Raw genomic sequence first — 27,953 nt, forward strand, 5'->3', positions numbered from 1 at the left:
TAGTGAGGCTGAATACATGAAGTTTTATTGTATCCACTTATTTTCTGATTATTTTTGCAAGCCATTGACAGAAGGTCAAACAGATGTGTGAAGTCACAGCCTCATACAGACTGGGGAAGAAAATTGATGTAATAAAATGGCAAAGGCTTGATTTCAAGTTGTGTTGTGTCCTAGAAGGGCCCAGAGCACGGTGACTAAGGGTCCAGGCCTAGAGTCTAACTGTTGGCGTTGAAAACAGGCTTTGCCACCTATGAGGTGTGTTACTCCCTTCAGTAAATGACTTAGCTTCTCTGGGCCTCAGTTTCCTCACCTGCAAAATGGGTATAATCAAAGTGTCTGATAGGATGGTTTTGGAGGTTAAATGAAGTAATTCTTGTAAAGCATTAAGATCAGTGAAGAACGCCTTCTGGCTAATGTTATTTGTAAGCCATCTCCCGCGCTTGCTGGTTTTACTGTTTAACTGCCGTCAGAGGAAGACAGACAGAGAGTTGAGCTGAACACGGCAAAATGCATGCTTAGCAAAAATTTTTGATCTCCAGAGTGCAGTAGATGGAGATTTCACTTCAATGCTAAGATTTTGGCTCTCTTTTGCAAAGGTCGGTATGATTTTATTCGTGATCAGGTTGCTCCCCAAATATCTCTTGGGCTATATTAACAGAAGAGGAAAAATGTACAGTTTTTGTTTTGTTTTGTTTTGTTTTGCTTTTTTTCTTGCTTTGCAACTTGATATGCTCAAGTGGCGTTGAGTTCATTGAGGTAATCTGAGGTACACAGTGGCGGTGACATGACCCACTGTCACTGGAGGATGGTTGGGGATGTGTTGGGGTGTGGGGGTGGGATAGGGGTTGGTCCAGGCAAATACAGAAGCACAGAGCCCCAGGTCCATGATGTCAGTCTTGTACCAAATTTCAATGAGCATTATTTTCTACAGGAAGTGAAATGATGGAGTGTTTAAAATCCAGAACAGAGCTGGGTAAATGGCATTGCTTTTTTTTTTTTTTTTTCCCTGATTGGTGTGAACTGTGGGGTTGTTTCTCCCACAAGGTGAATTGGAAAGTCTTACTCGGAATGTGGCTCTTCCCACCGCTTGGAGGGGAGTGTGGGATTTGTTTGCCAACGGCCCTGGTAGCCTTCAATCTGTCAAAATGCTGCAAGCCGGGAGCAGTTTGCCAAAGCAAACTATCAAAGTGAAATAACACACGAGTTGCGCACACACAGACACACGCATGCTCTCCCTCGTTCCCCAAACATTCATTTTGAATTGGGTCAGGAGGAACTAGACTTGGGGTTAGGTTGTCGGTGTTTTGAAGAGGTGTGGGCACAGCTACGGACAACCAATTAGATAGGTATGTGCGAGCAGGGTGCGGTATCTAACACGGAGCCTACAAAGTAGGGGCGGGGAACTCTCAGCCCTTGGCTGAGTTTCATCTGGCCCCGGGGGTTATATATTGCTCTGGCTGCTGTTATTGCAGCCCAAAGAGTAATTTCCCCTCCGGGGGAATTTATTCTATTCCATTCAGAACAGAGCCCATTTAATACAAAGATTTTATTCCAGTATGAATTTTATCGGGCACCCCTTATGCATTTTAGCCTCACTAGGGCCCAGCTTGATGAGGAGAAGAAGCATTTGGACATGTAAATAGAACCCGTGTTGCATTTTTGCAACAGGAAGACCCAACAAACGTTTTGCTGCCAGACCTTAGTATAAATCCGATGAGAACGAACTTGGGGGAAGTTGCTCAGAGACTCAAAAGCATACCGATTTTTATAAATCCCTCATAAAAGAGCTTTTAAAAGCTCCCAAAGTGACTCTGGGAGCTTTTAAAATACGTTAATTTACACTCTTTCCACTCAGCTTGAAATTTGACAGGTCACAGGATGATGAAACATCATTCATTAATTCAATGAGTTAAGCTCTTCCTGTGTAGCAGACCTGCTGCCAGGTGCTGGGAGATAAAGTGGTGACTAAACAAACCCCCTGATATCCTGGAGCTCAGATCCTAGTGAGCAGAGAGGGACTGTGCGTGGATAAAGATGTGGTATGTGAGACGGTAAGTGCTGGGGAAAAAGAGAAATAGGCTGACCTGGGGGAGGGAGTCCTGTTTCACATAGGATCAGGGAAGCCCTTATGGAGAAGGGACAGCTCTGGGCTGACACCTGAAAGAGCGGCAGGAATGAGCTCTAAAGCTGACCCAGCAACCTGGAATGCAGTTCCTCTGAGACATGGGAAAACCTGGAATTTTCCCTTCTCCCGTCTTTCACTCCCTCTCCCTGATGGGTTCGGGTAGCTCAGCCTGGGATGAGCGGTTTGGCAGAACGGCTCCTGATTGCATTACAAATATGTGGCTTAGGTGTGTGCCAAGAACTTTGAGGGGCTGAGGTGTAACACATTTCTGGAGCTGCTGTTTGTTTTTTTAACAAAACCACACCAATCTGGTTTTCTTTTTAAATGAGTAAACAGTGCCAGAATGTGTTACAAATGACTCAGATTTGTAGGCACGGCTCCATGATGTGCTTTCGTGCACATGAACTCATGTGAAATAAGCAAGGCAGGTTCCTTTGTTCCCATTTTACAGACGAAGAAACTGAGGCTAAGTGGTGCGTTGCCCATGGTCATATAACCAAGGAGCAGAAATTCCCAAACTGGGATGCACATGTTCCTTGGTTTTGAGGAAACACTGAATTGGGCAAAGCTACAACTAGAAGTAACTGTTCTTTTCCGAGCCCAGCGTTCACTCCACTGCTTTGGATGCCATGCACTGTCCCTCGCTGGAAAACACTGAAGCAGTTTTCTGGTCCATTGCAGGTTTAACGAGCAGGCTCACTTACACTATTAAAAGACCCAAAAAGATGTCTGTCTGTGTGGGAGGGGATCGCTTGAATGGTTGAATGCCTATCCTTCTACAAGTTCACGTTTTAGTTTTCCTTTAATAGTTTTTGGATGAATCTGAGACATCAGTAACTTCACCATCTAGACCTGCACCCTTCGCCCCTTGTGTGCTGAACAGCACAGATCTACGAGCCTGTGTCTTGGATGGTACAGAGCAAAAACATTTCCACTATCATAGAAAAGTCTCTTGGACAGCACTGGCCTAGAGCCTCAGCAAGTTATAAATCAACTCTTTGATTCTTTTCACCACTAATTTTATATTATATTTTTCTGAATAGATTCCTTGCTTGGAAGGATCTTGTGTATGGAAATACTACCTTAAAAGAAAGTCAAGTCAGATATAAAAACCTCAGTCTCTCATCCAATTTAAAGCTTCTTTCCTTCCTCTGTGCTGAGCCGAGTCTGGCCTCAGACCCCTGTGGTGGGAAGAGAGGGCGCAGATGGTTCCTTTACACTCCCAGTCCCCCTACCCCACCACCTCCCGTGCTCCTCCCTCTGGTCCTCCTGAGTTCCTCCAGGTTCTAGCAGAGGAGGGGAGAGGAAACCAGGCAAAGAGGATCTCAATAAACTTGGTGCCCACTGTCATCTGGTGTTGCTGTCCTGGCTCAGCAGGTGTCTATGTTGAGGGTTCTCCTCTCAGGGCACTTCGGTTGGTCCTCTGGAGAACCTCCTCTTCACTGGGTCTCTGGCTGCATCTCCCCTGGTGCAGACTGGGCAAGTACTGGCTGCCCCTATACCACCCTGCCCCAGCTCCTGGCCCCATGGATACCCACCACACATCAACTGTCTTTGAAGGTCACCTGACCCTGGTGAGCCATCTTCTTTGATGGGGTCTTGCCAGACAACCCAAGTCCCGCTTTCCCTGGTGCCCACCCACAGTTCATGGGAGAAGCCCAGCATCTCCTGGCTCTGCAAGCTCCGGGTATACAGGCTGCCCCCACTCCAGCCCTCTCTGGCTGCTCTGCCCTCACAGACATGCCAGCCAAGTTTTAGCCTCTGGATAAAAATCAGGTACCACTCCTTATACCCCAGACGCAAGGGATACAGATTCAGCTCTCAAATGGTTGCCCCCTTTTTAGGCTGGGAAGGAGCTCCAACTTTTCCTCCCCCGGGGGGTTAGGGGTGGGTGGAGGGCTGTGCTGAGCACTCTGGCATTCCTAGCAACCTTCTCCCATTCTCCAGCCCACACCCCACTCCTTATTCAGGCTGCAGGTGGGTGAGGGGTTATAGTACAGGGGGAGTTGAGGGGGTAGAGGGAGGCACCCGAGTTTCTGGTCCTGGATAGACAGTGAGGCCCTTCTCTTTGGAATGTGTGCATATGTAATCTCTTTGGTTCTCAGTGTTGGGGGTCTTAGTGCATCTCTGAGACAGTAACCAAAAGCATGCATGTCCCTTCCCCCTGCTTCTGGATCCTTCCCAGGGTCTCTAACCAGCCCATTCACATTCATTGTGTGGCTAGGGCTGGGCTCATTTTCACACACAGTGGGGGTAAGGGTGGAGTTTCCTGTTCTCAGAGATGGCAGGAGCTTTCCTAACTCCACCTGCCTCCCAGATTCAGATTTTCCTGCCTCCCAGATTCAGGCAGGTTTTCCTCATGCCTGCGCCACACAGTGAGTCGTCCTTGGACAAGGACAAGTTTCACATCTCTCAGTTACTTCGTTGGAGGGCTCACCAAGGTTGAGAACCACTAGGTTACTTACTTGCCCTTAGGGTTAACCTCTAAAAAAGGATTCAAAAGACAACTAAGTCAGACAGACCAATGGCCTCTTTGCAGGGATGTGTAAATCCATGCCATTGATGACGTGATACCAGGGAACTTTGGGCATTTAACGAATTGACAATACTTGTTTCTCCTCTGACTCTCTAACTGTGCCAGGCATATTCACCTCTGTCGTGTTCAGTGATCCTTATAGAAGGTGACAACACTGAGGCTGAGTACCTTCGCTTCCCCGGGATCACCCGGATGGGAATGGCGGAGCTGGGACTCTAGCCTAGATGTGTTTGAATCCAAAGCTTCATGCTCTCCCAGCACACCCTGCTGTCTCGGGGCCAGCTGGCTCCTATTTCTACACCTTCTCTTTATATGATGACAAGCCCTATCAGGACTGGTGACAGTGGGGCTTAACACAGCTAATCCCACCCATGGAGAACTTATGAGACACTAATGGGCCAAGGACAAGCAGAGGAATGGCTCCAAGGAATGCCTGGGGTACGGGAGAGGAAGGTCCCTGGCCAAGCTCAGAGCCCCACTTTTACCTTGTCTGTATCACCTCCGCAAGGACCAGACATGCATGAGCACTTTCTCAGAGCCCAGCATGGTGTGTGTTCACTTGTATAGTCCTCCCGGCCAGCTTCTGTTCCTACAAGGGAAGAGACTGACGCTCAGAGGTTAATGTCTTGACCTGGAAACTTTGCCAATAAGTGGTAAAGTAGGGCTTGACTCTCTGCCACAGCCCTGCCCTCAACACTGTGCTGCCTCCCGTCCTGTGGGACCCGCTCTTTGCATCTTCCATTGGATGCTGCTGCCGGGGACATACTCACAGCCCTGCCTGTTGCTCTTTTTCCTTCTCAGTGTCCTGGGTTCCCTCGTGCTGCTTGGACTTCAGCTCGTCTGCCCACAGCCCTCTACTGAACACAGAAAGGTAAGTCATGGCCGTTCAGAGGCTTTCCTTCTCTGCCCAAAGGCCTGGGGAATCTCCAGTCATCATCTTGAGTTTTGTTCTGTTTAGAGGTGAGTCACCACTAATTCTCAGAGGAAGCAGCATTTAGAGAATGTTCACCAGTCCTCGTAGCCCTCCTAAGTCCCTGGAGCTGAAACACAAAGCTGGCGGAGTTCCCATTGTGGCTCCACAGAACTGAACCTGACTAGTATCCTTGAGGATGCGGGTTGGATCCCTGGCCTCCCTCAATGGATTAAGGATCCAGCATTGCCATGAGCTGTGGTATAGGTTGCAGACATGGTTCAGATCTGGCATTGCTGTGGCTGTGGTATAGGCTAGCGGCTAGAGCTCCACTTCGACCCCTAGCCTGGGAACTTTCATATGCCGTGGGTGAGGCCCTAAAAAGCAAAGCCCCCCCACCCCCCAAAAAAAGATGAAGCTGGTGCCCAGAGTCAGTATCTGATCTGAAAGCAGTGCTGGCTTTGCATCCTGTGTCCATTAGGGAGGGCCCGTTCCCGCCTAGGAGTGGAGGAGCACCAGCATGGACCTTTTACCCTGTCTAGGGGCACCTGAAGGTCCATGGATGCTGCCCAAGGCTGTGGCTGTAGCCAGTGGCCAGGCAGGGAGGGAGCATGGAGAGAAGGACTCAGCCCTCTTGCTCCTCCCCTCCATCCCCTTCTGCTCACTCTCTTTAATGGAACCCAAAAAAGGACAGAAGACCAAAAAAATCCCTTGATGTCATCCTCGAAGGCCAGCCTCCTGGGCAACAGGACTGGGTGGAGAAGAGTGGGCGAACAGAGCATCTGGAGGGACAAATGGACAGTATCGAGCATGCATGCTTCCCTTTAGGCTCTGTGTGTTTCATAGTAAATGAACTGTTCACTGTTGCCTAAACAAGCCCAGTGCTGCCCTGCAACAGAGCAGTTGTGTAATTAATATTTCCTTAGAAATGGATGCACGATCCTGGGAAAAACCATAATGGGAAATAGTATATAGAAAAAGAATGTATATATATGTATGGCTGAATCACTTTGCTGTACAGCAGAAATTGCTGTGATCTACTTTAATAATAAAAAAGTACTAAATGAATGATATAACCTTGAGAGTGTCCCTAAAATCCCTTTTTCCTACCTTGGGACTCCTCACATCTACAGATAAGGAAGTGCAGATGCCTCTGAGAGGAATAGTAGCTCAGCCATTTGTGTGAATGAGTTGATTGGAACCTTTCCTAGAGAGGGTTTTCCTAGGGTAAGTCCAGGAGAAAAGAGAGCCAAGAGTGTGCACACACGTTTGCCTAGATATTCACCTTCTTGGGAGAAGTTCTTGATGTTCTTGTCTGATTAGTTTCATTTCTCATAGGTCTATGGATAATGTTCTGGCTTTGTCTTTCTGAGCCAGATGGGAACCAGTACTGTCTTGTATCCCCCATTAGAATGTCAGCTCTGTGAAAATGGGATCTTACCTGTCTTGTTCGCTGTCACATTTCAAGACCCTGGAATATAGCTTTGCATATTATAGGTGCTCAATGAAATACTTGTTGAGTGACTAACTGATCGAATGAATAGAAAACCTGGCCAAGATCTAAGCATCATTGTGCTGGAATCACCTGGCAATATACACCCCTCTTACTCCACTGCATCACCCCCATTCATAATTTCAAGAGTCAGCAAGAAAAACTACGATAGGTTATGTCTTCCTAAGATTCATTTTTTAAAACCTAACCCCCAATGTGATTGTATTTGGAGGTGAGATCCTTGGGAGGTGATTCAGAAATGGAGTAGAGTCCTCATGAATGGGATCTGTGCCCTTGTTAGCATATGGGAGAGCTTGCTGCCCTGCCGTGTGAGGATACAGTAAGTCTGCATCATGGAGGCTGGCATTGCGTTGGCATCTGATCTTAGACTTGAAGCCACCCAAACTGTGAGAAGTCAGTTTCTGTTGTTTATAAGCCACTCAGTCTATGTTACTTTGTTTTACCAGCCCAAACTGCCTAAGACAAAAACTGGCACTGAGAAGTGGAGGTGCTGCTATAATAAATAGCCGTAATGTGGAAGTGGCTTTGGAACTGGGTAGTGGGTAGAGGCTGGAGGAGTTTTGAGGTGCACACTAGGAAAAGCCTACATTGCCATAAATGGACTTTGAAAGGCGATTCTGGTGAGAGGTCAGAATGAGAAGAGGAGAGATGTAGAGAAAGCCTCCATCTTTCTAGAGAATACCTAAGTCATCTGAAGCAGAATGTTGATAGAAATATGGAGTTAAAGGCCATTCTGATGGGTCTCAGATGGAAATGAGGAGCATGTTTTTGGAAACTGGAGGAAAGGCCATGCTTCTTAAAAAGTGGTAGAGAACTTGACTCATTTGTGTTTTGGTGTTTTGAGGCAGGTAGAATGTGCCAGCGATGAAATTAGATGTTTAGCAAAAGCAATCTCTAAGCAGAATGTTGAAGGAGGGGCCTGATTTCTCTAGACCACTCAAATGCAAGAAGAGAAATGACTTAGAGATAGAATTGTTCACTGGAAAGGAAGCAGAACATAGAAAATCTTCAGCCTATTCATATTGAAAAGAATGGAAAGCCTGTCCAGGAAAGAACTCCAAGGGTGTGGTCAAGAGACCATCTGATAAGGTGATGAGTCAGCCAGCTTGACAGAAACCAGGAGCTATTTATTGTCCAAGACAATGGAAGAATGCAAAGGGGATGCTGGCTGTGCCTTCCAGACCTGGCTCACCTTGACACCACCTCATTTGGCAGTCTTCACTCCCGACACATGCTGAGCTCCTTGGCTGCCCCAGGAGCTGCTCCAATTGAGATGTGGGCCATGCCCAGCAGGACCTTGGGGGCATGGCTGCCTCCACCCAAATTTCAAGGGACAAGGCTGAGCCCAGGTTCCAGGACCCCAGCCCTGGAGAACCACATTGGGGCAGGGCAATCTGGAGCTTTGTGGCCCCAACCCCTGCCTTGCAAAGCTGCAGGCAGGACCATGGGCCCAGTGGGCCTGGAAGGCAGAGCACTGAGCCAAAGAGGATGATTCTTAATCTTTAGGGAATTTTCCCAGTTGGGTTTTGGACTTTCTTCTTCCCTCTTTCTCCCATTTGGAATGGGAGTGTCTGTCCTGTGCCTGTCTTTCTCTTGTATCTTAGAAGCACATAGCATGTTTGATTTCACATATTCATAGCCAGAGAGCAGTTTGCTTCAGGATGAATCATACCTGGAATCTCACCTATATCTGATTCAGATGATGTTTAGATGAGACTTTGGACCTAGACTTTAATATTGATGCTGGAACCAGTTAAGACTTAACAAGGCTCTCGGGGACAGAACGAATGTATTTTACATGCAAGAAGGTTGTGGATTTGGGGGTGCCGAGGTGGCATGCTATAGACTGTGTCCCCCCAGATTCAAATGTTGTAGCTTAATCCCCAATGTGATGGTATTTGGAGGCAGGGCCTTTGGGAGGTGATTAGTTCGTGAGGGGCTAAATGCCCTTATGAAAGGGTCCCAGAGGGATCTCTTGCCTCTTCTGCTGTGTGAGGACATAGAGAGAAGATTGCTGCTGATGAACCAGGAAACAGGTTCTCCCCAGACACCAGATCCACCAGTTCCTTAATAATGCACATCTCAGACTTCAGGACTGATAGTTGAATCTATCTACCACTTGATCTTTTTTTTTGATATTATTTAAATAGGCCCTTATGCCTGGAATTATTTTATAGTCAATTCACTTCTTAATAGTTGAATCTATCTACCACTTGATCTTTTTTTGATATTATTTAAATAGGCCCTTATACCTGGAATTATTTTATAGTCAATTCACTTCATAATTTTTCAAGTTAGCCTGAACGATATATATGAAATCTGAACAAAACATTCATGAAAAGATATTGCCTCTGTATTCCTTAAAGAAAATATTTGTTCTGAGAAATTTTAAAAATTGATTTATGAATTACTTTAGAATATTCAGGTTTAAAATTGAGCAGAAAGTTCCATATCTTGGTGTATGATACCTCCTTGTCAAAGTATTGTTAAGAACTTTTCAGTAGAAAGGCGGATAGATTGAAAAAATTTTTTCCAGAAGTTCCCTGGTGGCCTAGGTATTAAAGATCCAACATTGTCACTGCTGTGGCTCTGGTTCAATCCCAGGCCTGGGAACTTTTGTATGCTGTGGGTGTGGCCAAAAAAATTTTTTTTTAGAATCATTTACAGATCCCTTTACTTGGAAAACATACATTTTAGGGCAGTTCTCAAATACAATCATGTGCATTTTAACTGCCAGGGTCATTGTCACTTGCCCTAGAGAAGAAAGTTTTCACTGTTTTGTGATCAGTTTCTTTTTGATGTTTCATTGGAGCTCTGTGGAGCTGTGGCTGTCCTCCTGCCTGGCTCTATCTTCAAAATCCTGGAGCAGAAGCAGTACTGGCAATAGTGGCATCTGTTCATTTCTGCAACATAAGATGTAAGGAGATACTTATTAAAACAGGGGTTGGAAATTTTTTTCTATAAAGGACCAGTTGTGAATATTTTTAGCTTTCTAGGCTGCAAAGTTTCTGTCATAACTCGTCAACTGTGCTTTTATAGCACCAAGTTAGCTGTAGATAATATGTAAATAAATGTACGGGCTGTCGTCCAATAAAACTTTATTTACAAAAACACGTGGTCAGCTGGATTTGGCCCATGGCCCACAATTTGCCAGCTGCTGCTCTAAGGTCAGAATAGAATGGAGTTAACTGCAGTCATGGTGTATGTTTTGGAATTTGAAGTTGGAAATTATCTCCTCCTAGGGTGTTAAGGAGCACAAAGGATTTGAGGAAAAAAGTATATTTTTTTCATTAAAATGTAAGACTTATGATAGCTATCAAATTGTTTTCCTTACTTGGATAAATCATAATTGAATTCCTGCTGACTGACTGTTTTGTGGCAACATCCACTCCCAAGCTGTAGCAGAGAGCAGCAGCAAGAATTAGAAAACCTTTTATGGTAAATTCTTAAGGGACAGCACTACTAATTTGTGCATACTGCAGTTTAGTATGCATATGAAAACTGCCTTCTGAAAGACATCTCTTTTTCTTTCTCATTACTATAGCTTTTCCAACTTTAGCATATGGAAGCGTTTCTACAGTGTAAGTTATTCTGAGGAAAAGACATAATTTGTAAATGCTGTCAAGTAAACTATGCATTTCTAAACGCTGCTTGGGTGACCCGATATGTTTCTTTAAAAACTGTCCCATGATAGTGCAGGAAAAGAGGAATCTGGTGCAGAGTGTAGGTAGCTCTTTTGAGATATTTCTCTCCAGAAGTCTTCCTCTTGCTCCTACAACACGAATGGCATCACAAAGGATTGTTCACCCTCTGTTCTTGGTAGTTATTTAATGACACTTGGCAAATGATTATATTTTTAAAACTCTCTGTGACTTCATTTGCAGATAAGGTAAGACGGAGAGTGGAAAAACCTTGACCAAGACTTTAATAAAAACCATACGTTATTAGTAAGGGAAAATATGTAGATTGTAGGAAGGTTTTAAGTTAATGAAACTGTTCTGTCTGCCCAACAGACATTCACTGAGCAAGTTGCTTTATAAATTACAATATGGTCAGCATAATCTATTTAGGAAAGAATCATGAAACATCATATATTATTTCTAAAAGTGGGAAAACATACATATACTTTAATCACAACTGCGGAATTTAAAATTTGGCCACAAATGAACCCATAGCTCTTTTTTTTTTTTTGAGTTTACTTTTTAGTTAAAAGTGTGCATGTTTATTATAGAGAATTTAGAAAATGAAAAACTAGAAGAAGAAAATGAAAACTCACTTCTAGGGCCACCAGCCAAAGAGAAGTGCTCTTCAATCTGTTATTTATAGAAACTTTAAAACAAAAAGAACATAGACACTACAGAATGAAGTAAGGGTGAAGTATATTTGTTTTGATAACTGATTAGAAGTCACCATGTAAACAGCAGGGGACCTTGTAATGGGTTTAGAGCCTACTATTACTATGTGCAGCCATTGAATTCATTTTATATATTTATTTTTTATTAAAGTATAGTTGATTTACAGTGTTGTGCCAATATCTGCTGTACAGCAGAGTGACTCAGGTTTACATATATAAACACACACATATATATGCATTCTTTGTATATATATTATTTTTCATTGTGATCTATTCTAGGAGATTGGATATAGTGCCCTGTGCTATACACTAGGGTCTTATTATTTATCCATTCTGTGTGTAATAGTTAGTGTCTACTAACCCCAGACTCCCAGTCCATCCCACTCCTTCCCCCTCCCCGTTTGCAATCTCATGTCTTCTCTCCATGTCTGTGAATCTGTCACAGTTTTGTAGATAGGTTCATTTGTGGCCAAATTTTAAATTCCGCATATAAATGATATGTGGTGTTTGTCTTTCTCTTTTGACGTACTGCACTTAGTATGATAATCTCTAGTTGCATCCATGTTTCTGTGAATGGCATTATTTCATTCTTTTTTGTGGCTGAGTAGTATTCTATTATATGTATTACCATATCTTCTTAATCCATTCATCTGTCAATGGACATTAGGTTATTTCCATGCCTTGGCTTTGTGAATAGTGTACAACCATTGACTTCAGATTGCCTCTTGACAATGTCCTACAATTGGATATTGAACAGAAAGCCTGTAGAAGGGAAAAAAGAATTTTTAGGTAACATAGAACTTCTTGTATCATTGCTGCTGTATTCAAGAAGAAGGGAAAAATCTGTAATGTTTCCAGAAGAAAATATATGAAAATATCCTGGTTATTAGGGTAGGAAAGGATTTTCTAACATACCAAAAGTACTAACCATAAAAGAATTGGATTGTATTGAAATCAAGGACTTTTGTTTATCAAAATATACAATAAAGAGTGAAAACATAAGCCATAGACAGGGTGAAGATATTCATGATAATATATTTGACAAAAGATTCATACTCAGATTATATGAAGAAACTCTACTAATCATTAAGAAAAAGTAGAGAAGTTCAATTTTAAAATGAGTAAAAGACTTTAACCACACTTGATGTAAGAGGATATGGTAATGGCCAGTAAGCAAATGAAAAGATGCTCAATTAAAATCATTAATTAAATTAATCATTAGTCGCTAGGGAAATATAGGTTAAAATGAGACACCACCAGAATGGCTTGGAAGGAAAAACACTGACAGAAACGAGTGCTGATGAGGATGTGGAGCACCTGAAACTTTCATACATTGCTTGTAGGAGTTTAAATCATAAACCCCTTCGGAAAACTATTTGGCAGCATATCTTAAAGCTAAACATAGGCTTATTTTACAGCCTGACCATTCTATTCCTAGTTGTTTACCCAAGAGAAACGAGTGCATGTATAACAAAAACGTGCTCATAAAAATGTTCATACAAGTTTACTTATAGTAACTCAAAATTGGAAATAATCCAAAAGTTTATGAACAAGAGAATAGATAGATACATTATATTATATATATACAAGGTAACATGGACAACAATTAAAAAAGAGACTTCTGTTTCCAGCCAAGATGGAACAACTGGGATTGGATTTGGCCTCTTGTCTAGAATAAGAGCAAAAATGGTCAAGATGGAGCAACAGGGGCCAGATTTCCCCTAATTCTCTCACCTGAAACAACGAAAAGAAAAGAAAAGCAGACAACATATATAAAACAATATTTTCCAGAAAACTGGACATCAGGCAACAAAAGACAGTGATCCCTCAGAGATTAGAAACAAAGGAGTTAAATGCTAAAATTTCCCTTGAGGAAATTTCCTATCCTCATAGTGGGAGCAGGAAATGAGAATCCAGGCAGATCCTTTTGGACTCCTTGAGTTAAGGAGATGGACTTGACAGTCCATTGAGACCAGGCTTGTGAGAGTCTGCAGGGCAGAGCACCTGAGAAGAGAGCTACACAGAGGGAGGACTACAGGAGATCTGCAGGACTTTCTCCTCAAGGACACAGCACAGCACTGATCAACTCATGTGAGTGAGGAAATAGCCTGAGGCCAAAAAAGACATATTACATCTACAGAAACCAAGATAAGGATGGCAATAGATTCTTGTCTGCTTTTTCTTGTACAAATGAAGCAATATCTTTAAAGTACTGAAAGAAAAAAGCTGTCAACCTAGAATTCTATACCCAGAAAAAAAACATCTTTCAAAAATGAAAGTAAGGACTTGTTCAGGCATGAAAATGCTGTACCACACCTGTACCATGGAAATTGTTAAATGGAATTCTTTACAAAGAAGGAATAGGATATCAGATAGAAATATATATCACATAAAAATGAAATGCACTGGAAATGATAACTATATGGATAAATATATAGGGTTTTAAAAGTTTACTTAAATCTCTTTTAAATATCGATTTTTTAAATGAAAATAATATAATGAGGGTTTGGAGTTTATAACATATGTATAAGTAAAATGTATGGCAACAGTAGTGTAAATGCCAGAGAAGGATAAATATGGAAGTATAGTATTATAGGGTTCTTTTTTTTTTTTTTTTTTTTTTTTTGTCTTTTGTCTTTTGTCTTTTCTAAGGTCACTCCCGTGGCATATGGAGGTTTCCAGGCTAGGGGTCAAATCAGAGCTGTAGCCACTGGCCTACGCCAGAGCCACAGCAATGTGGGATTCAAGCTGCATCTGCAACCTACACCACAGCTCACGGCAACGCCAGGCCAGGGATCGAACCCTCAACCTCATGGTTCCTAGTCAAATTTGTTAACCATTGCGCCACGACGAGAACTCCTATAAGGTTCTTACGTGTAAAAAAGTGTCATATTACTTGAAGTTATATTGTGCTAAGTTAAAAGTGTATACTCTAAAATATACCCTAAATATAACCATTAAAGTAATGCAACAAAGAATTTTAGCTCACAAGCTCAAAAAGGAAATAAAATGGAATCATAAAAATACTCAGATATTTCAAAAGAAGACAGAAATAGAGGGAAAAGATATCAAAGAATAGATGGGATAACTAGAAAACAAATAACAACATGGTAGCCATAATACAAATATACGAATAATCACAAAAACACCTCAACTAAGGCAGAGTTTGACAAGTTGGATACAAAAAAACAAGATACTGAACTGTGTACTGTCTACAGGAAACACAAACATAAAGACGCAAATTAGGTTAAAAGTAGAATGATAGAGGAAGATATCCCATGTTACCACCAGTCAAAAGAAAGCTGGAGGGAGTCCATTAATATCAGATAAAGTAGATTTCAGAGCAAAGGTTATTATCAAGGATAAAGAGTCATTTCATAATGATAAAGAAGTCAGCTCATCAGAGGACATAACAACCTAAACACCTATGTACCCAATCGGAGAGCTTCAAATAACTGAAGGAAAATCTGATATAACTGCAAGGAGAAGCAGATACATCCACAATTACTGCCCGAGATTTCAGTATGTCTTTCCTGATCTTGATAGAGCACACAGACAGAACAATCAGTGAGAATGTGGAAGATTTGGCTGTGACTACCAAGCAGCTTGACCTAATGAACATTTGGAGAACATTCCCCCAAACAAAATCAGATACGTATTCTTTTCAGGTGCTTGAAGATAGATAATATTTGAAGCCATAAAACAAGTCTCAACAGATAGGATTCAAGTCATCTACCATTTGTTCTTTGATCATAATGCAGTTAATTTAGCAATCAATGACAAAGAAATCTGGAGAATTTCCAAATATTTGGAAATGAAATAAAACACTTCTCAATGATCTATGAGTCAAAGAGGAGGTGAAAGAGAAATGAGAAAGTACCTTGACTTGAATCAAATTGAAAGCACAAGATGTTAGAAATTGTGGGATGCTGCTGAAACAGTCATGCAGGGGAAAATTTATATAACTAGATACCTATAAAGACAAAAAAGGTATCAAATCAGCGACCTCAGTTTTCTCCATAAGCAACTAGAGAAAGAAGAGTGATTAAAGTCAAAGTAAGAAAAAAGGAAATAATAAAGATCAAAGAAGAAATCTATAAAGTAGAAGCAGGGAAACTGTAAAGAGAACCATTTAATCCAAAAATTGTTTCTTTGAAAAGGACAGTAGAATGGATAAATCTTGAACCTAGAGTCATCAGCGAAAAAAAAAATGAAAACACGAATTGTCATTATCAGAGACAGTGGTAACATCACCACAGGTTCTGTAGATATTAACAGAATAAGCAAATATTATGACTACTCTATTCAACGACTTAGATGAAAAAGACAAATCATTTAAAAGATTCAGACTACCAAAGCTCACTCAAGAAAAAAAATAGATAAAGTAAATATTTCTACATTTATTAAAGAAATGGAATTGGTACTTTAAAACCTTCCTGCAAAAGAAAGATTCCAGGTCCTCTTCACTTTACCGATGAAATCTTACAAACATTTAAGGAAGAAATGATACTAATTTTACACAAGCTCTTCCAGAAAATTGAAGAGGAAGAAAACTTCCCAACTCATCCTGTGAGGCCAGCATTACATACCAAAGCCAAATAAAAGTACTACAAGATAAGAAAACTATAGGTGACTGTTCATCATGAACATGGATACAAAAATTCTAAATACAATTTTGGCAAATTAAATCCAACATCCAACATCCTGAAGAAGTGGGCTTTATTCCAGGGATACAAGTTTGGTTCAATATTTAAAAATGAGTTGATACTCTTCATCATATTAACAGAAAAAAAAAAAAGAAAAGCTATATGGCTACTTCATTAAAGGCAGAAAAGTTTTAATGATACCTGACATCCATTCCTAATAAAACTCTCACAAAGCGGGAATGAAAAGAAACTTGCTTTACCCTGATAAAGAACATCAACTAAAAACCTATAGCTAGCCATACTTAATGGTGAAAGACCAAATGCTCTCCTTATAAACCAACAAAAAAGACAAGGATGTTTCATCTTACCTCTTCTCTTCTACCTTGTACTGGAATGTCTGCTCATATAGTCAGTCAAAGAAAAGCAATAAAATGTATCCAGCTTGGAAAGGAGAAAGTAAAATTGTCTTCATTTTCAGACAGCAAAATTGTCTGTAGGAAATCTGATGAAATCTTAAAAAAGACTATTAGAATAAGTGCATTTATCTAAGTTATTGGATATAAGGTCAATATGCAAAGAATCATATTTCTATTGATTTACCAATGAATAATAGAACAATTAAATTTAAAAATATCATTTACAATAGCATGAAAAACATGAAATACCTCGGGGTAAATTTAGCAAAAGATGTAAAAGACCTGTACACTTAAACATTGTTGAGAGAAATTAAAGAAGACAAATAGATGGAGAAATATATACCATGTTTGTAAGCAAGAAACTCATCATCATTAAAATAAACATTCTCTCTAAATTGATCTATAGATTTAATACAGTTCCAATAAAATTCCTAGCAGACTTTTTGCAAAAATTAACAAACTGATGAAAAATATTTATGAATAACTAAAACAAATTTCAAAAAAAAGAACAAAATTCCAGGAGTTACGCTACCTAATGTTTACATTATTCTAAAACTTTGTAATAAAGATATGTTATTGGCATCAAGGTAGATAAACAGATAGTAGAACAGAATAGAGTACAGAAATAAACTCACTAAAATATGGGCAACTGATTTTTGACATAGTGCAAAGGTTATTCAGTGGGAAAAGGATAATCTTTCAGCAAATAATCTTGTGACATTGGATATCTACATGTAAAAGAGTGAGTTTCATACCTTGCACAATATGCAGAAATTAATTCAAAATTGATCATAAATCTAAATGTAAAACCTAAATCATTAAACTTTCTAGAAGAAAATAAAGGAGAAAATATTTGTGATTGGCCTAGCCGAGTTTTTTAGATACATCAAACTCATGAGCCATCAAAGAGTTGATTGATTGAATTTTATAAGAACTACTAACTTTTGTTTTAGGACACTCTAAAGAGAATGAGAGGACAAGCCAGAACCTGAGAGAAAATATTTACAAAGCATATATGGATAAAGGACTTGTATCTAGAATATATAAGGAACACTCAAAACCTAATCATAAGGAAAAACAACCTGATACAAGAGTAAGCAAAAGATTTGAAATGATGCATCACCAAAGAAGATACCTGGCTGGCAAATAAGCTCAGGAAAAGATGCTCAGCATCATTAGTCATGAGGGAAATACAAATTAAAACCACAGTGAGGGATGACTACACACCTACTAGAGTAACTAAACTTTAAAAGACTCATCCTACCAAGTGCTGATGGTGATGTGGAGGAATCACTTCCCTCACAGGCTGTTGGTAGGACTGTACAAATGGTAAACTACCCTGGAAAACAGTCTGGCAGTTTAAAAAGCTCACACATATACCTATCTAATAATCCAGAATTTACTCAAGAGAAAAAGAAATCCATGCATAGACTTGTACATGACTATAGATCCATACATAGACTTGAACATGACTATTCATAGCAGCTTTATTTGCTGTAAACTGGAAACAACCCAAATGTTCATCAGCAGATAAGTGAATAAACAAACTGGGGCTTCTCCATACAGAGAAATGCTACTCGGCGTTAGAAAGAACTGTTGATAACATGCTACAATGTGGATGACTCTCAAAATAATTATGGTGAGTGGAAGAATCTCTACAAAAAAGTGGACGTGCTGTATTAATCCATTTATATAAACTTCTAGGAAAGATGATCTGATCTATAATGACAGAAAGCATATTGGTGTTTGTGGGGGATGGAGAAGGGGAGGAAGGGAGAAGGACTAAGGAGTACAAACAAACCTTTGGGGTGATGGCTGTGTGCATTATCCTGATGATAGTGATGGTTTCGTGGGTGAATACACATGAGCAAACTTATCAAGTTGTACACTCCAAATATGCCTAATTGATTGTGTGTCAGTTACACTTCAGTAAAATTGTTAAAAACAAGCTACTCGTGTAAGCAACAACTGAATGAATGGCACATGAATTCATTGAATACATTTTTTCTTACTGACTCTAAGAAGCCAGATGAAAAGTACCTACAGTGTGAGTCCATTTGCATTTGTTTCAAGAACAGGCACAGCTAATACGTGGTGAAAATAAAATTAGAATAGTGGATACCTGTGGGGGCAGAGGGTGGGACTGACTGATAAGGGGCATGAGGAAACATTCCAGAATGTTGGAAATATTCTCAATCTTGGCCTTGGTGCTGGTTATTTAGGTCTTAAAAGTGTAAGGAGTCGTGCTCTTACCATGAGCGTACTTTCTGCACTTCCTGCATCTTATTCCTCAGTAAAGAAAAGGAGCGAGAAAACAACGCAGTGCATTAAATGCCAGTACTGAAATGGCAGTGAAAGTCTTTGGAGCAGTGTGGGATTGTCCTTTGAGAGTTACCAGGAAACAAAGATGCTCTTCAAAGAACAGCAGAAGGCGTGTTCTCATTAGTAAGTGTCCAGCCACAGAACCCTTGCAGGATTAGAAGCTGACTCTAAAGCAGGCACTGTGTCTTTTCCAGCTGGTATTTGTCAGGCCTTCTGTTTCTAATGGCATAAATATAACTGACTGCTTCTGAAAAATTAAGAGTACTTCTACTTATGAGAAATAAAGAAATTAAAGTCAAAAGACCTTATTAAGGCCTGGGAAGAATGTCAATGTTCGTTAATTCATGCTGTGCCAAATCTCTTGGATTCAAATCCAATGGCCGAAAAATCAAATTTGCTACTATTACAAATGAAACAGCAAGCTTAGGACTGTGTTTGGAAAGCCCTTTACAACGTAGCAGAAAGAGAACCTCTACAGCTTTTGGTTTGGGCAGAATGGGGCTTTCCAGACCTCTTAGCCTTTTTCTGGGTAAGGGCCAGGATTCCCTACCAGATCTCTGATTTTTTTCTTTCTTTTTTTTTCCTTTTTTTTTTTTTTTTTTTTTTTTTTTTTTTTCCTGAGTGTGCTTTTTGCCCATGGGTAGATGGCACAAAGTCACGTTGGCCAATGCTTGCCAGCTTCCCCAACTGCACACAGAATCTGCCTGCCCAGCCCTTTGAGACCTCTTTGCCTTCTCCAGCCTTAGCTGACTTAACTTGGATTGGTTTTCCATCCTCCCAGCCTTGTGTATCTATCAGGTTCCTCCTGTGGAGGGGCCATGGTCCCATTTTTTAATCCTTGTCTGCTTCAGATCCCTCCTTCCCTGGATTATGAAAGGAGTTCTTGGGAGTTCCCTTCGTGGTGCAGTGGAAACGAATCCAACTAGGAACCACGAAGTTGCAGGTTCGATCCCTGGCCTTGCTCAGTGGGTCAAGTATCCGGCATTGCATGATCTGTGGTGTAGGTTGCAGACGTGGCTTGGATCTGGCATTGCTGTGGCTGTGGTGTAGGCCGGCAGAAACAGCTCCTATTGGACCCCTAGCCTGGGAACTTCCGTATGCTGCGGGTGCGGCCCTACAAAGACAAAAAGACAAAAAGACAAAAAAAAAAAAAGAGTTCTTATCTGGTGGGAAAGTTCCAAATCAAGAAATGACACATGGAAGACCTAGAAAAACTCAGGTCACATGTTTTATTTGTGGAAGTCTTTGAAGATGCTGAGGGACCATCAGAGAAAGCAGACAGCAGGAGTAACTAAGCTGGGCAAACTGAGGCCACCACCCGACATTTTTAATGGCAAAAATGACAGCCATCGAGTTTTGAGTGTCCCTCCCTATGACACCCTCTGCCCTGATTTCTTTAAAAACCTATTTTTTGTATTTAATTCCTACAAGTTCAGGGGCAAAAAAATATATTTTCTATATCATGAATATTTCTTTTGTTCCAAGTAGTTTTCCTGCTTCACAGAAACACCCATAACCCAAGTTTATAAATTCCTTCCTTTGGAAGTTTATAGTTCCATTTGTAACCATTTTTAAAAATAAATACATTATAAATTTGTTATTATTGTCTGAACAAACTCTACTCTCACACCCATATCTCAAATGTGATCTTACTACAAACAAGTTATACAGAATAGAGTTTGTGTGTTTGACCCTAACAAAGTGACTTTGGTACTATAAATAGTTATAAGAAAAAATGAGTATTCTATGTACTTAAATTTTTTCTTGAAATTTCCATTCCCTCCCACACTTATACACACAAAACCCAAACCATAAAAAGGTGTTTTTAAAATAACTTCTCAATTCCCCACTATGTTATGTTTCCAGGCCAGATTACAGTTAAAACAAGGTTTTGACAGAGAGAATAACTGATCACTTATGCCACAAATCTTGGTCTTTGGAAAAGAAAATGAACAGTGCAGTCTCAAGGCCACTGTCCTTGTGTGTATGTCAGTGGTCCCCCTTTTCCTCCAGGGATGATGTTATCTGATTCCAAATGATGCAGGAATTTGGCAAGCAGAGTCTTTACATGCCAGCCAGCTTCTATCCTCCACAGGATGCTCACTCCTTGGTTAGTTTGCGGAATTAGAGGAGAAGTCTATGGCCTTTTGTTCCAAATTTCATTCTGCTTGTATTGCTGCTCTTATATAATGAATGCCTGTTTTTACTAATGGCCAAGTTCATCTCTTTTTTTTTTTTTTCCCATTTACTCATCAGCCACTTATCAAGTGCCTACTCTCTGAACTTGAACTCTGAAGCCAGGCTGCCTAGTTGATGCCTGGTTCTGCTGCTTACTAATTCTAGACCTTGGGCAAGGTCCATTGCCTCAGTTTTGTCATGTGTCAAATGGGGATAAGAAGAACACCTATTGCATGGTTTGTTTGGAGGATTATGTGACTTATATATAAAGAGTTTAGGATGTCACCTGATCCAGTAAATACGATGTAAGTGTAAGTGCTGCTGTCGTTGTTTGCTGTTGTTATCAGGACAAATGCCAGCCTTGAGCTACATGCTGCATACCAAGACAGGCTACTTCTTGAGGAGCTTCTCTTCTAATGTCATGGGCATGATTTCTACCCAAGCCTGATTTATCTAGACCAGAGTTTCTCAGCCTTGGCACTATTGCTAAACTACTGGGTCAGATAATTCTTTGCGGTGGGACCATCCTGTGCAATTTCCCAAGTCTAGCAGCATCTCTGGTCTCTACTCTAGATGCCAGTAAGATGCTCCTCCAGTTGTGACAAACAAAAATGTCTCCAGACATTGTCAAACGTCCCCTGGGGTCAAAATTGCCTGCAGGGTAAATCTTTAGATGGGTAAATCTTCCTGCAGAGGCAGCCCTGAGGCTCCCCTTGCTTTCTAGGAAGGCCCCTGTTTACATGTAGTTGTCTCCTCCCTGAGCTTGTTTTTGAAGATGCTATGTGTTACGAGTGCCTCTTAGGAACCATAGGGACAGTTCTTCTGTAACTACTGAGTCCTCCTTAGTAGGAGGGGGCTTCTCTTTAAAATATTCTCCTCCTTCTTCATCTCTTGGGCTTCTTTAGAGAGAGGAAGAAGGAACATAATCGCCCTAGCACTTTGGTTCAGGACTGCCAATGAAGGCAAGCCCCCTGGCCCTTTATTCCTTTAAGGAATTTCCTGCTTGTCACTTTGGGGAACAAGCAGGGGTCACAGGACCACGTAGTGTCCTGGGAGTTCATGTGGCCATGGTCCTTGGTCCTTGCTGAATGAGCCCTGATAACAATGAGAGAATACTTACCATGTGTGCCAGGCTCTGTGCTAAGCATTTGAAAAGGATGGTTCATATTCACCCTCAAAGGCAGATACTGTTATTCCTGTTTTATAGGTGGGGAAACCTCAGCTTAGAGACATTAAGACTATAGCCACCAAGTGGCAGAAGCAGGATGCAAACCCAGGTGACTGATTCAGAAGATCTTAACCACAGTGTGCCTGTCTTTATAGCTCAGGCAGCACCACCTCCCTCTGGTCGCTAGAAAGCAGGAGCCCACTCCTTGGAATGCCCCCTCTCTGTGCCCTAATTAGGTTTTAGCTCCCAGATCCCATCCTGGTCGTATGTAGCTGTCCATCAGTATTCATGCTGACCTGAGATGTGATGGGAGTGGTTTTATTTTGTCTTGTTTGCATGGCAATAATGTCACAGCTGAGGACTCACTCTTTCCCACACTCCTTTTTCTTGACTCTCCCTATGCTACAAACCACAGCTTTTTCTTTGTTTAGGCTGACTGTGAACTCCTGCTAACCAAGACTCGAGGTGGTATAAACCAACCTTGTAAATTTGATTGGAGCTTCTGAGCCAAGCCCTTTGGTGACAGAACTTACCTTGCCGCCACCAGGTGTCCTAACATCTAACTTTCCCTAAGACTAGCCTCTTTAGAACTATTAATTCTATAAGCTAAAGTTGATCACTTTTTATATAACTCTAGTTCCACCCCAGATACAGAACTCCATATAAGCCCAATCTTGAACTTATTGTGGAAAGAGTTATACCTAATTTCAAGGGCCTTTCCTAGAGTTTTACTGATTGAATATTGTTCAAAATATGTTGGCTCCTGAAGGTATGGTGTCTTTTACCTCTGTTACAGTGATAGGTGATGCGAACGGGTTGTGGTTTGGATCATAAATCCGTATATTACCTGATTTCTCTTTGGTGTACCTTGGTTTCCTTTTGTTGAGGCCATGTGGGTCTGTTTTAATTTTCCACTTTGAATTAAAACTCTTGGCTTTAAGATCATTGTCCTTACAGTTTTAGTAAAAAAACATGAGCATCTGTAGAAAGCAGTCAGAGAAAAAGAAGGTAATAAAATGTCCAAGTACAAATGAATTATGGAGAATTGTTGCCTTACAGTATTTCTGAGTAGTATCAAGAACATCTCATTCTTGGAGTTCCCATCTTGGCTCAGTGTTTAACGAACCCGACTAGCATCCATAAGGATGTGGGTTCGATCCCTGGCCTCACTCAGTGGGTTAAGTATCCGGTATTACTGTAAGCTGTGGTGTAGGTTGCAGATGCAGCTCAGATCCCGCATTGCTGTGGCTGTGGTGTAGGCTGGACACTGTAGCTCCAAAAAAAAAAAAAAAAAAAAAAATAGAAGAACATCTTATTCTCTTTCTTTATTCTCCTGTGCCTTTTACAGGGAAGACATTCTACCTCGATGTAGGGACTGACAGGAGGAGGGCACACAGTTCAGTCTGGAATTAATTATCAATGCAAAAAAAATGCAGGAGGTTTATTGAGCACTTGCTGTGTGCCAGGCACTCTACCAGGTACTGGGGAAATGATGGTGATGTACGGGCCCCTCCCTGGAGGAGCTCAGAGCCAGTGATCGCAGTGCAGCTGGGGAGATGCTATGATCAAGTCTGGCTATTGAGTTTTGGATCACAGAGGAGAATGGTGATGCTAATGGTGACACCTAACATTTACTGAGCACTTTCTACATGCTTGGCACTGTATTTTCCGCACATTGTCTTTTTTTTTTTTTTTTTTTTTTTTGTCTTTTTAGGGCCGCATTCACAGCATATGGAGGTTCCCACGCTAGGGATCAAATTGGAGCTGTAGCTTCTAGCTTACTTCCTAGCCACAGCAATGCAGGATCTGAGCCACATTTGTGACCTATACCACAGTTCATGGCAATGTTGGATCCTTAACCCATCAAGCAAGGACAGGGATTAAACCTGAGTCCTCATGGATATTAGTCAGGTTTGTTAACCACTGAGCCACGATGGGAACTCCCACATTGTCTATTTTTTAATCCTCACAACAACTCTGTTGCGATAGAAGTTACTCTTATCCCCATTTTACAGATGAGGAAATTGAGGCTTAAAGGGAAATTCCCAAAGCTGAGTCTTAAAAGCCACATAGGAATTATCCAGGGGGGAGAAGGAGAAGGCAAAAATTCTGGAATGAGGACAAAGCAAGTACAAAAACAGAGGAGAATGGATGGTTGACCTCTGTGTATCAAGGGGGGCATTGGGAGCTGGGTTTATACCATCCAGTTCTGCCCATGGTTAAATGATTTCAACCTTGTGACTTGTTTCATTGAAGAGCAACCTATGCTTCCCAACACCCACTCCAGATCTCTTCCATCCTCAAGTGATGGCCACTTAATTATGTAATACACCCGTGTGATCGGGGTGAACTCCTCTACCTTGAAGTGGCTGGTCAAGTGACTCTGAGCTTAGGCTTGAAGGAAATAACAGCCGGTTCTCGCTGGGAAAATTGCAGGGCTGGCAAAGTCCCCAGGGGTATTTGGTTCTCAGGCTTCCAAGCTGGGTTTCAAGTGGCCTTGGGCAACTCACTTAACCTCTGTGACATTTGCTTTGTTCTTTGGATACTCAAGTCTGTATCTCCAGAATGGACCACAGAGCCGAGACTCTTATAACTCAGAAAACGGGAATACCAGTGAAGGCAAGGCATTTCAGGTGATCGATTGTAGTTCAAATGAAAGCTTTTAAACTGCTTGGTGAAAGGTACGGAATGAATAACCCTGTGTCTGAAGATTTCTTCATTAACTAGTCACCAGAGATCTGAGTCCTTATATGTAGAGCTGGCAGATATTCATTGTAATAGGAAATCTGTCTTGGCCTCTGCTCCGTGCACAATGGGTGGGTACAAATGAGAGCAAACCAGAGGTGGAATTTTTTTCCATACATGGAGCCTGCCTAGTGGAAAAGCAGCCTTTTTTCAGTGGGAGAAGGCAGGTTGAGCAGGACAGAAAAGCCGGGAGCCCCTGATTGTGCCTTGTCTGATGGCTTTTCCTTTGCAAGGGCTGATCCCTGACATTGAGTTGGGGGAGGGTGATGCTCGCATTGAAATATCTGCTAATAGGCAAGGCCCTGCCTTCCTCCACACACTCTCTCCTCCTCTAAAGACTTTCTGGAAAACAGAGCAAAAACAATGAGGCAACCCCAAGGGTTGATGAGAATTGCCTTCTGCAGGCAGCCTCAATTGCCCTGCGCCTTTGTCCCCGTGGACTCCGTGAAGGGTATGGCTGTCAGGTGTCTCTCCTCCCCGTGCAGGGTAATCTGCACTGATTGACTTGTTCATTGTCCTTCTCCTGGAGCCAAAAACAAAACAGGAAAGGCTGCTTGGTGGGGATGGGGGGAGCTTGGTGGCCAAATGCTGCTGCTTTCCCGGCATTGGACACAGGCTCATTCTCTCTGAGAAACTTACCTCCAAAGGCAGTGACTTTGAAAGGACCGTGGCTGTGGAATTAGAGACAGATGCTTAGCTGGCCATGAGTAGATATTAAATTGTATTAAACTATGCAAACCACATTTCTCATGCAAGACTTGTTTCAACCTTACATCAGCCCTTGGGCTGCATTTGCATTTCTATAGAGAAGGAAATAAAAGCAGCATGTCACTTACTCATTTCTATTCATAACTGTGAGCCGTTATTATTCTAGCTCTTGTCTCCCCTACGCAACACGGCCAGATCAATCTTCCTAAACCTCCAAGAGCTGGTTCCCAGCATTTCACTTTAGAGGCTCCCGTTTGTAAAGCCCAGGTGCTGAGAAGGATATAAGGATACATAAGATGGGACTAATTTTAAGGTCACCACACATCCTGCTTCCTCTGGGACAATCCTTGTTTATGCCTGTTATCCTGATATAATTATTAATAGAACCCCCTTCCCCTCTCAGAGGTGATCCAGCTTTAACGATGAATTACATGGTTACCCTACTCGTGCCTGTCAAGTGCTCATAAACTAGAATGGGCAGAAAGTATGAACAGAAGTCATTTCTGAACGGGGTAGACACTGGAGGCAGAGGAATTAGATAGATGCTGGGAGAAGGGAGGGAGCCCGCAGCTCCGAGATTGACAGGGGAGCCTTTGCAGGTCTTGGCTTCAAATTTGAGAATGACTCAGACAAAAGGGGACAGAGGCCCGGATGAAGGTGGGGGAGCAGCATGAGGAAAGGTGTGTGTTTAGGGTTCCCAAGGGGCCACATAGATGGGGGTATCTTCTGAGGCAAGGACAGAGTGACTGGAGGGGCGGGAGGAGCAGATCTGGAGGGCTTGAAAGGGAGGAGAGGGGTCTTTGCTTTACCCTGGAGCCTGAAAGAAGCCACAGGGACTGGCGTGGCAAACTCAAGGTGAATAGGAGGATTAAACTGCTTCTGGTCTAGGGCTGGTCACACGAGTACCAGCCACGGATACAGGCTTTGAAAGGCGGAGGCTGCCTCTGGACCGCGCTCTCCACCGTCACGCCCTTCCGCCTGCCTGTCTCCCATGTCCCGCCCAATTAATGAGGCAAATTAAAATTTTCCACACATGACAGAGTGAGGCAAATGGATGTTCTGGTGTCTTTGGTTTCCTCTAGGCAGAAGCCCCTGGCCAAGAGTTGACAAGAGCTTGCTGTTTTAACATCAGTTAACATAATGATTTTAGCATGATTTTTGACAGGAGAAAAACCAAAACTATACGTTTACAGAGGCAGGCTGTGCAGTTGACAGGTAGGATCCTTCAGGGGGTCATCAGAGAATGACTTACCATGGGGTATTTCTGGGTTCTGTGCGGTTAATCATCTTCGAATCAACTTCTTAGTAATTCTGCTTGACTGTAGTCAGAGCTAAAGCTCCGCAAGTGCAGCAAAGCTCTTTGTTTTGTCTATGTCCCTTCTGTCTCTTCTCTTCATTCCTTTTTTCAATGAAAACCATTTATCAGGTGCCCCCAAAATGACCAAACCCTAAGCTGGATGCCCTCACTTCATTGACACAACAATCTAGTCTTTTGAGATAAGAGCATACCCATTTTCCAGATGAAGAAAGTGAGATTCACAGAGGTTAAGAGAGCTGCTCAAGACACCAGCTGAGTGTGTGGTTGAATACATTCCTAGGATGATTACTGTCCATCAGGTGTCTGGAAATAGTCTGTTTATTTCCAGGGGTGCTGTTACATCAGGTGGAATCAACATTAGTGGTACCTAAGCCAGAATGTGCATCAGCACCATTTAAAGAGCTTTAAAAATACAGGTTCCTGGGCTCTGCCCCCAGAGATTCTGTTTTAGTGGGTGGTGGTGAGCTTGGGCATCTCCATGTGTATGTGTTTCATGTTCCCTAGAGTACTGGTTCTCAGACTGCACATGCTTCTGTATCTTCTGGAAGCTTTGTTGAAACACAGGTGCTGGGCAGTCCCCTCCCTAGAGTTTCTGGGTGGGGCCTGAGAATTTGCATTTCAGGAGGTGCTGACACTACTGGAGTGGGCCACACACCCTGAGAATCTCTGCCTAGAAGCTGTGAGTTCTCGTCCAGGCTAGGGACTGCTGCCCTGGGGGCTCATAGTCTCTGATTAGGGAAACTAGACCCAGGGTGCGCACCTAACCAGCCTCTCCCCCTTCCTCCCCACCTGGGAGGATCACTGTGCGCTTTTTGTCCCTCAGCACTTCTCTGCACACTTTCTTTTGTTTGGGGTTCCTTCTCCAGATCCAGAGCACTGGCCTTACCTGACATGTGCAGAGTCCCAGTCTCCTGAGAGCATCTATTCACACAGTGTTCTCCTGTGTTCACCAGGCACCACCATGTCTTCTGATTTCCCGGGCATGGGCTCCGCACCTTGCTAAGTAAGCTCTGT

General features: G+C 42.1%; 1 protein-coding gene and 1 long non-coding RNA gene across 5 annotated transcripts in view; one reads left to right on the top strand and one right to left on the bottom strand.

The window, feature by feature from the left end:
• Positions 1–27,953, top strand: part of THSD4 (thrombospondin type 1 domain containing 4) — a 576,503-nt gene that overhangs the window by 33,785 nt on the left and 514,765 nt on the right. For all 4 annotated transcript variants that reach the window (XM_084979881.1, XM_021073928.2, XM_021073924.2 and 1 more), the window contains one exon: positions 5,463–5,532. In XM_084979881.1, coding sequence (XP_084836007.1) covers positions 5,463–5,532 — 70 coding nt within the window. The remainder of the gene's footprint in view (positions 1–5,462; positions 5,533–27,953) is intronic.
• The window catches only part of LOC146406890 (uncharacterized), a 994,549-nt gene continuing 986,463 nt past the window's right edge, over positions 19,868–27,953 (bottom strand). Inside the window, exon 3 of the long non-coding RNA XR_014817938.1 lies at positions 19,868–27,769. This is a non-coding gene — a long non-coding RNA (uncharacterized LOC146406890). The remainder of the gene's footprint in view (positions 27,770–27,953) is intronic.

The sequence above is a fragment of the Sus scrofa genome, chromosome 1, assembly GCF_054392235.1.
Source record: "Sus scrofa isolate SSC_HxYL_T2T_F1_AM1 chromosome 1, Sscrofa_HxYL_maternal_Yorkshire_Landrace_v2.0, whole genome shotgun sequence".
Classification (NCBI taxonomy): Eukaryota; Metazoa; Chordata; class Mammalia; order Artiodactyla; family Suidae; genus Sus; species Sus scrofa.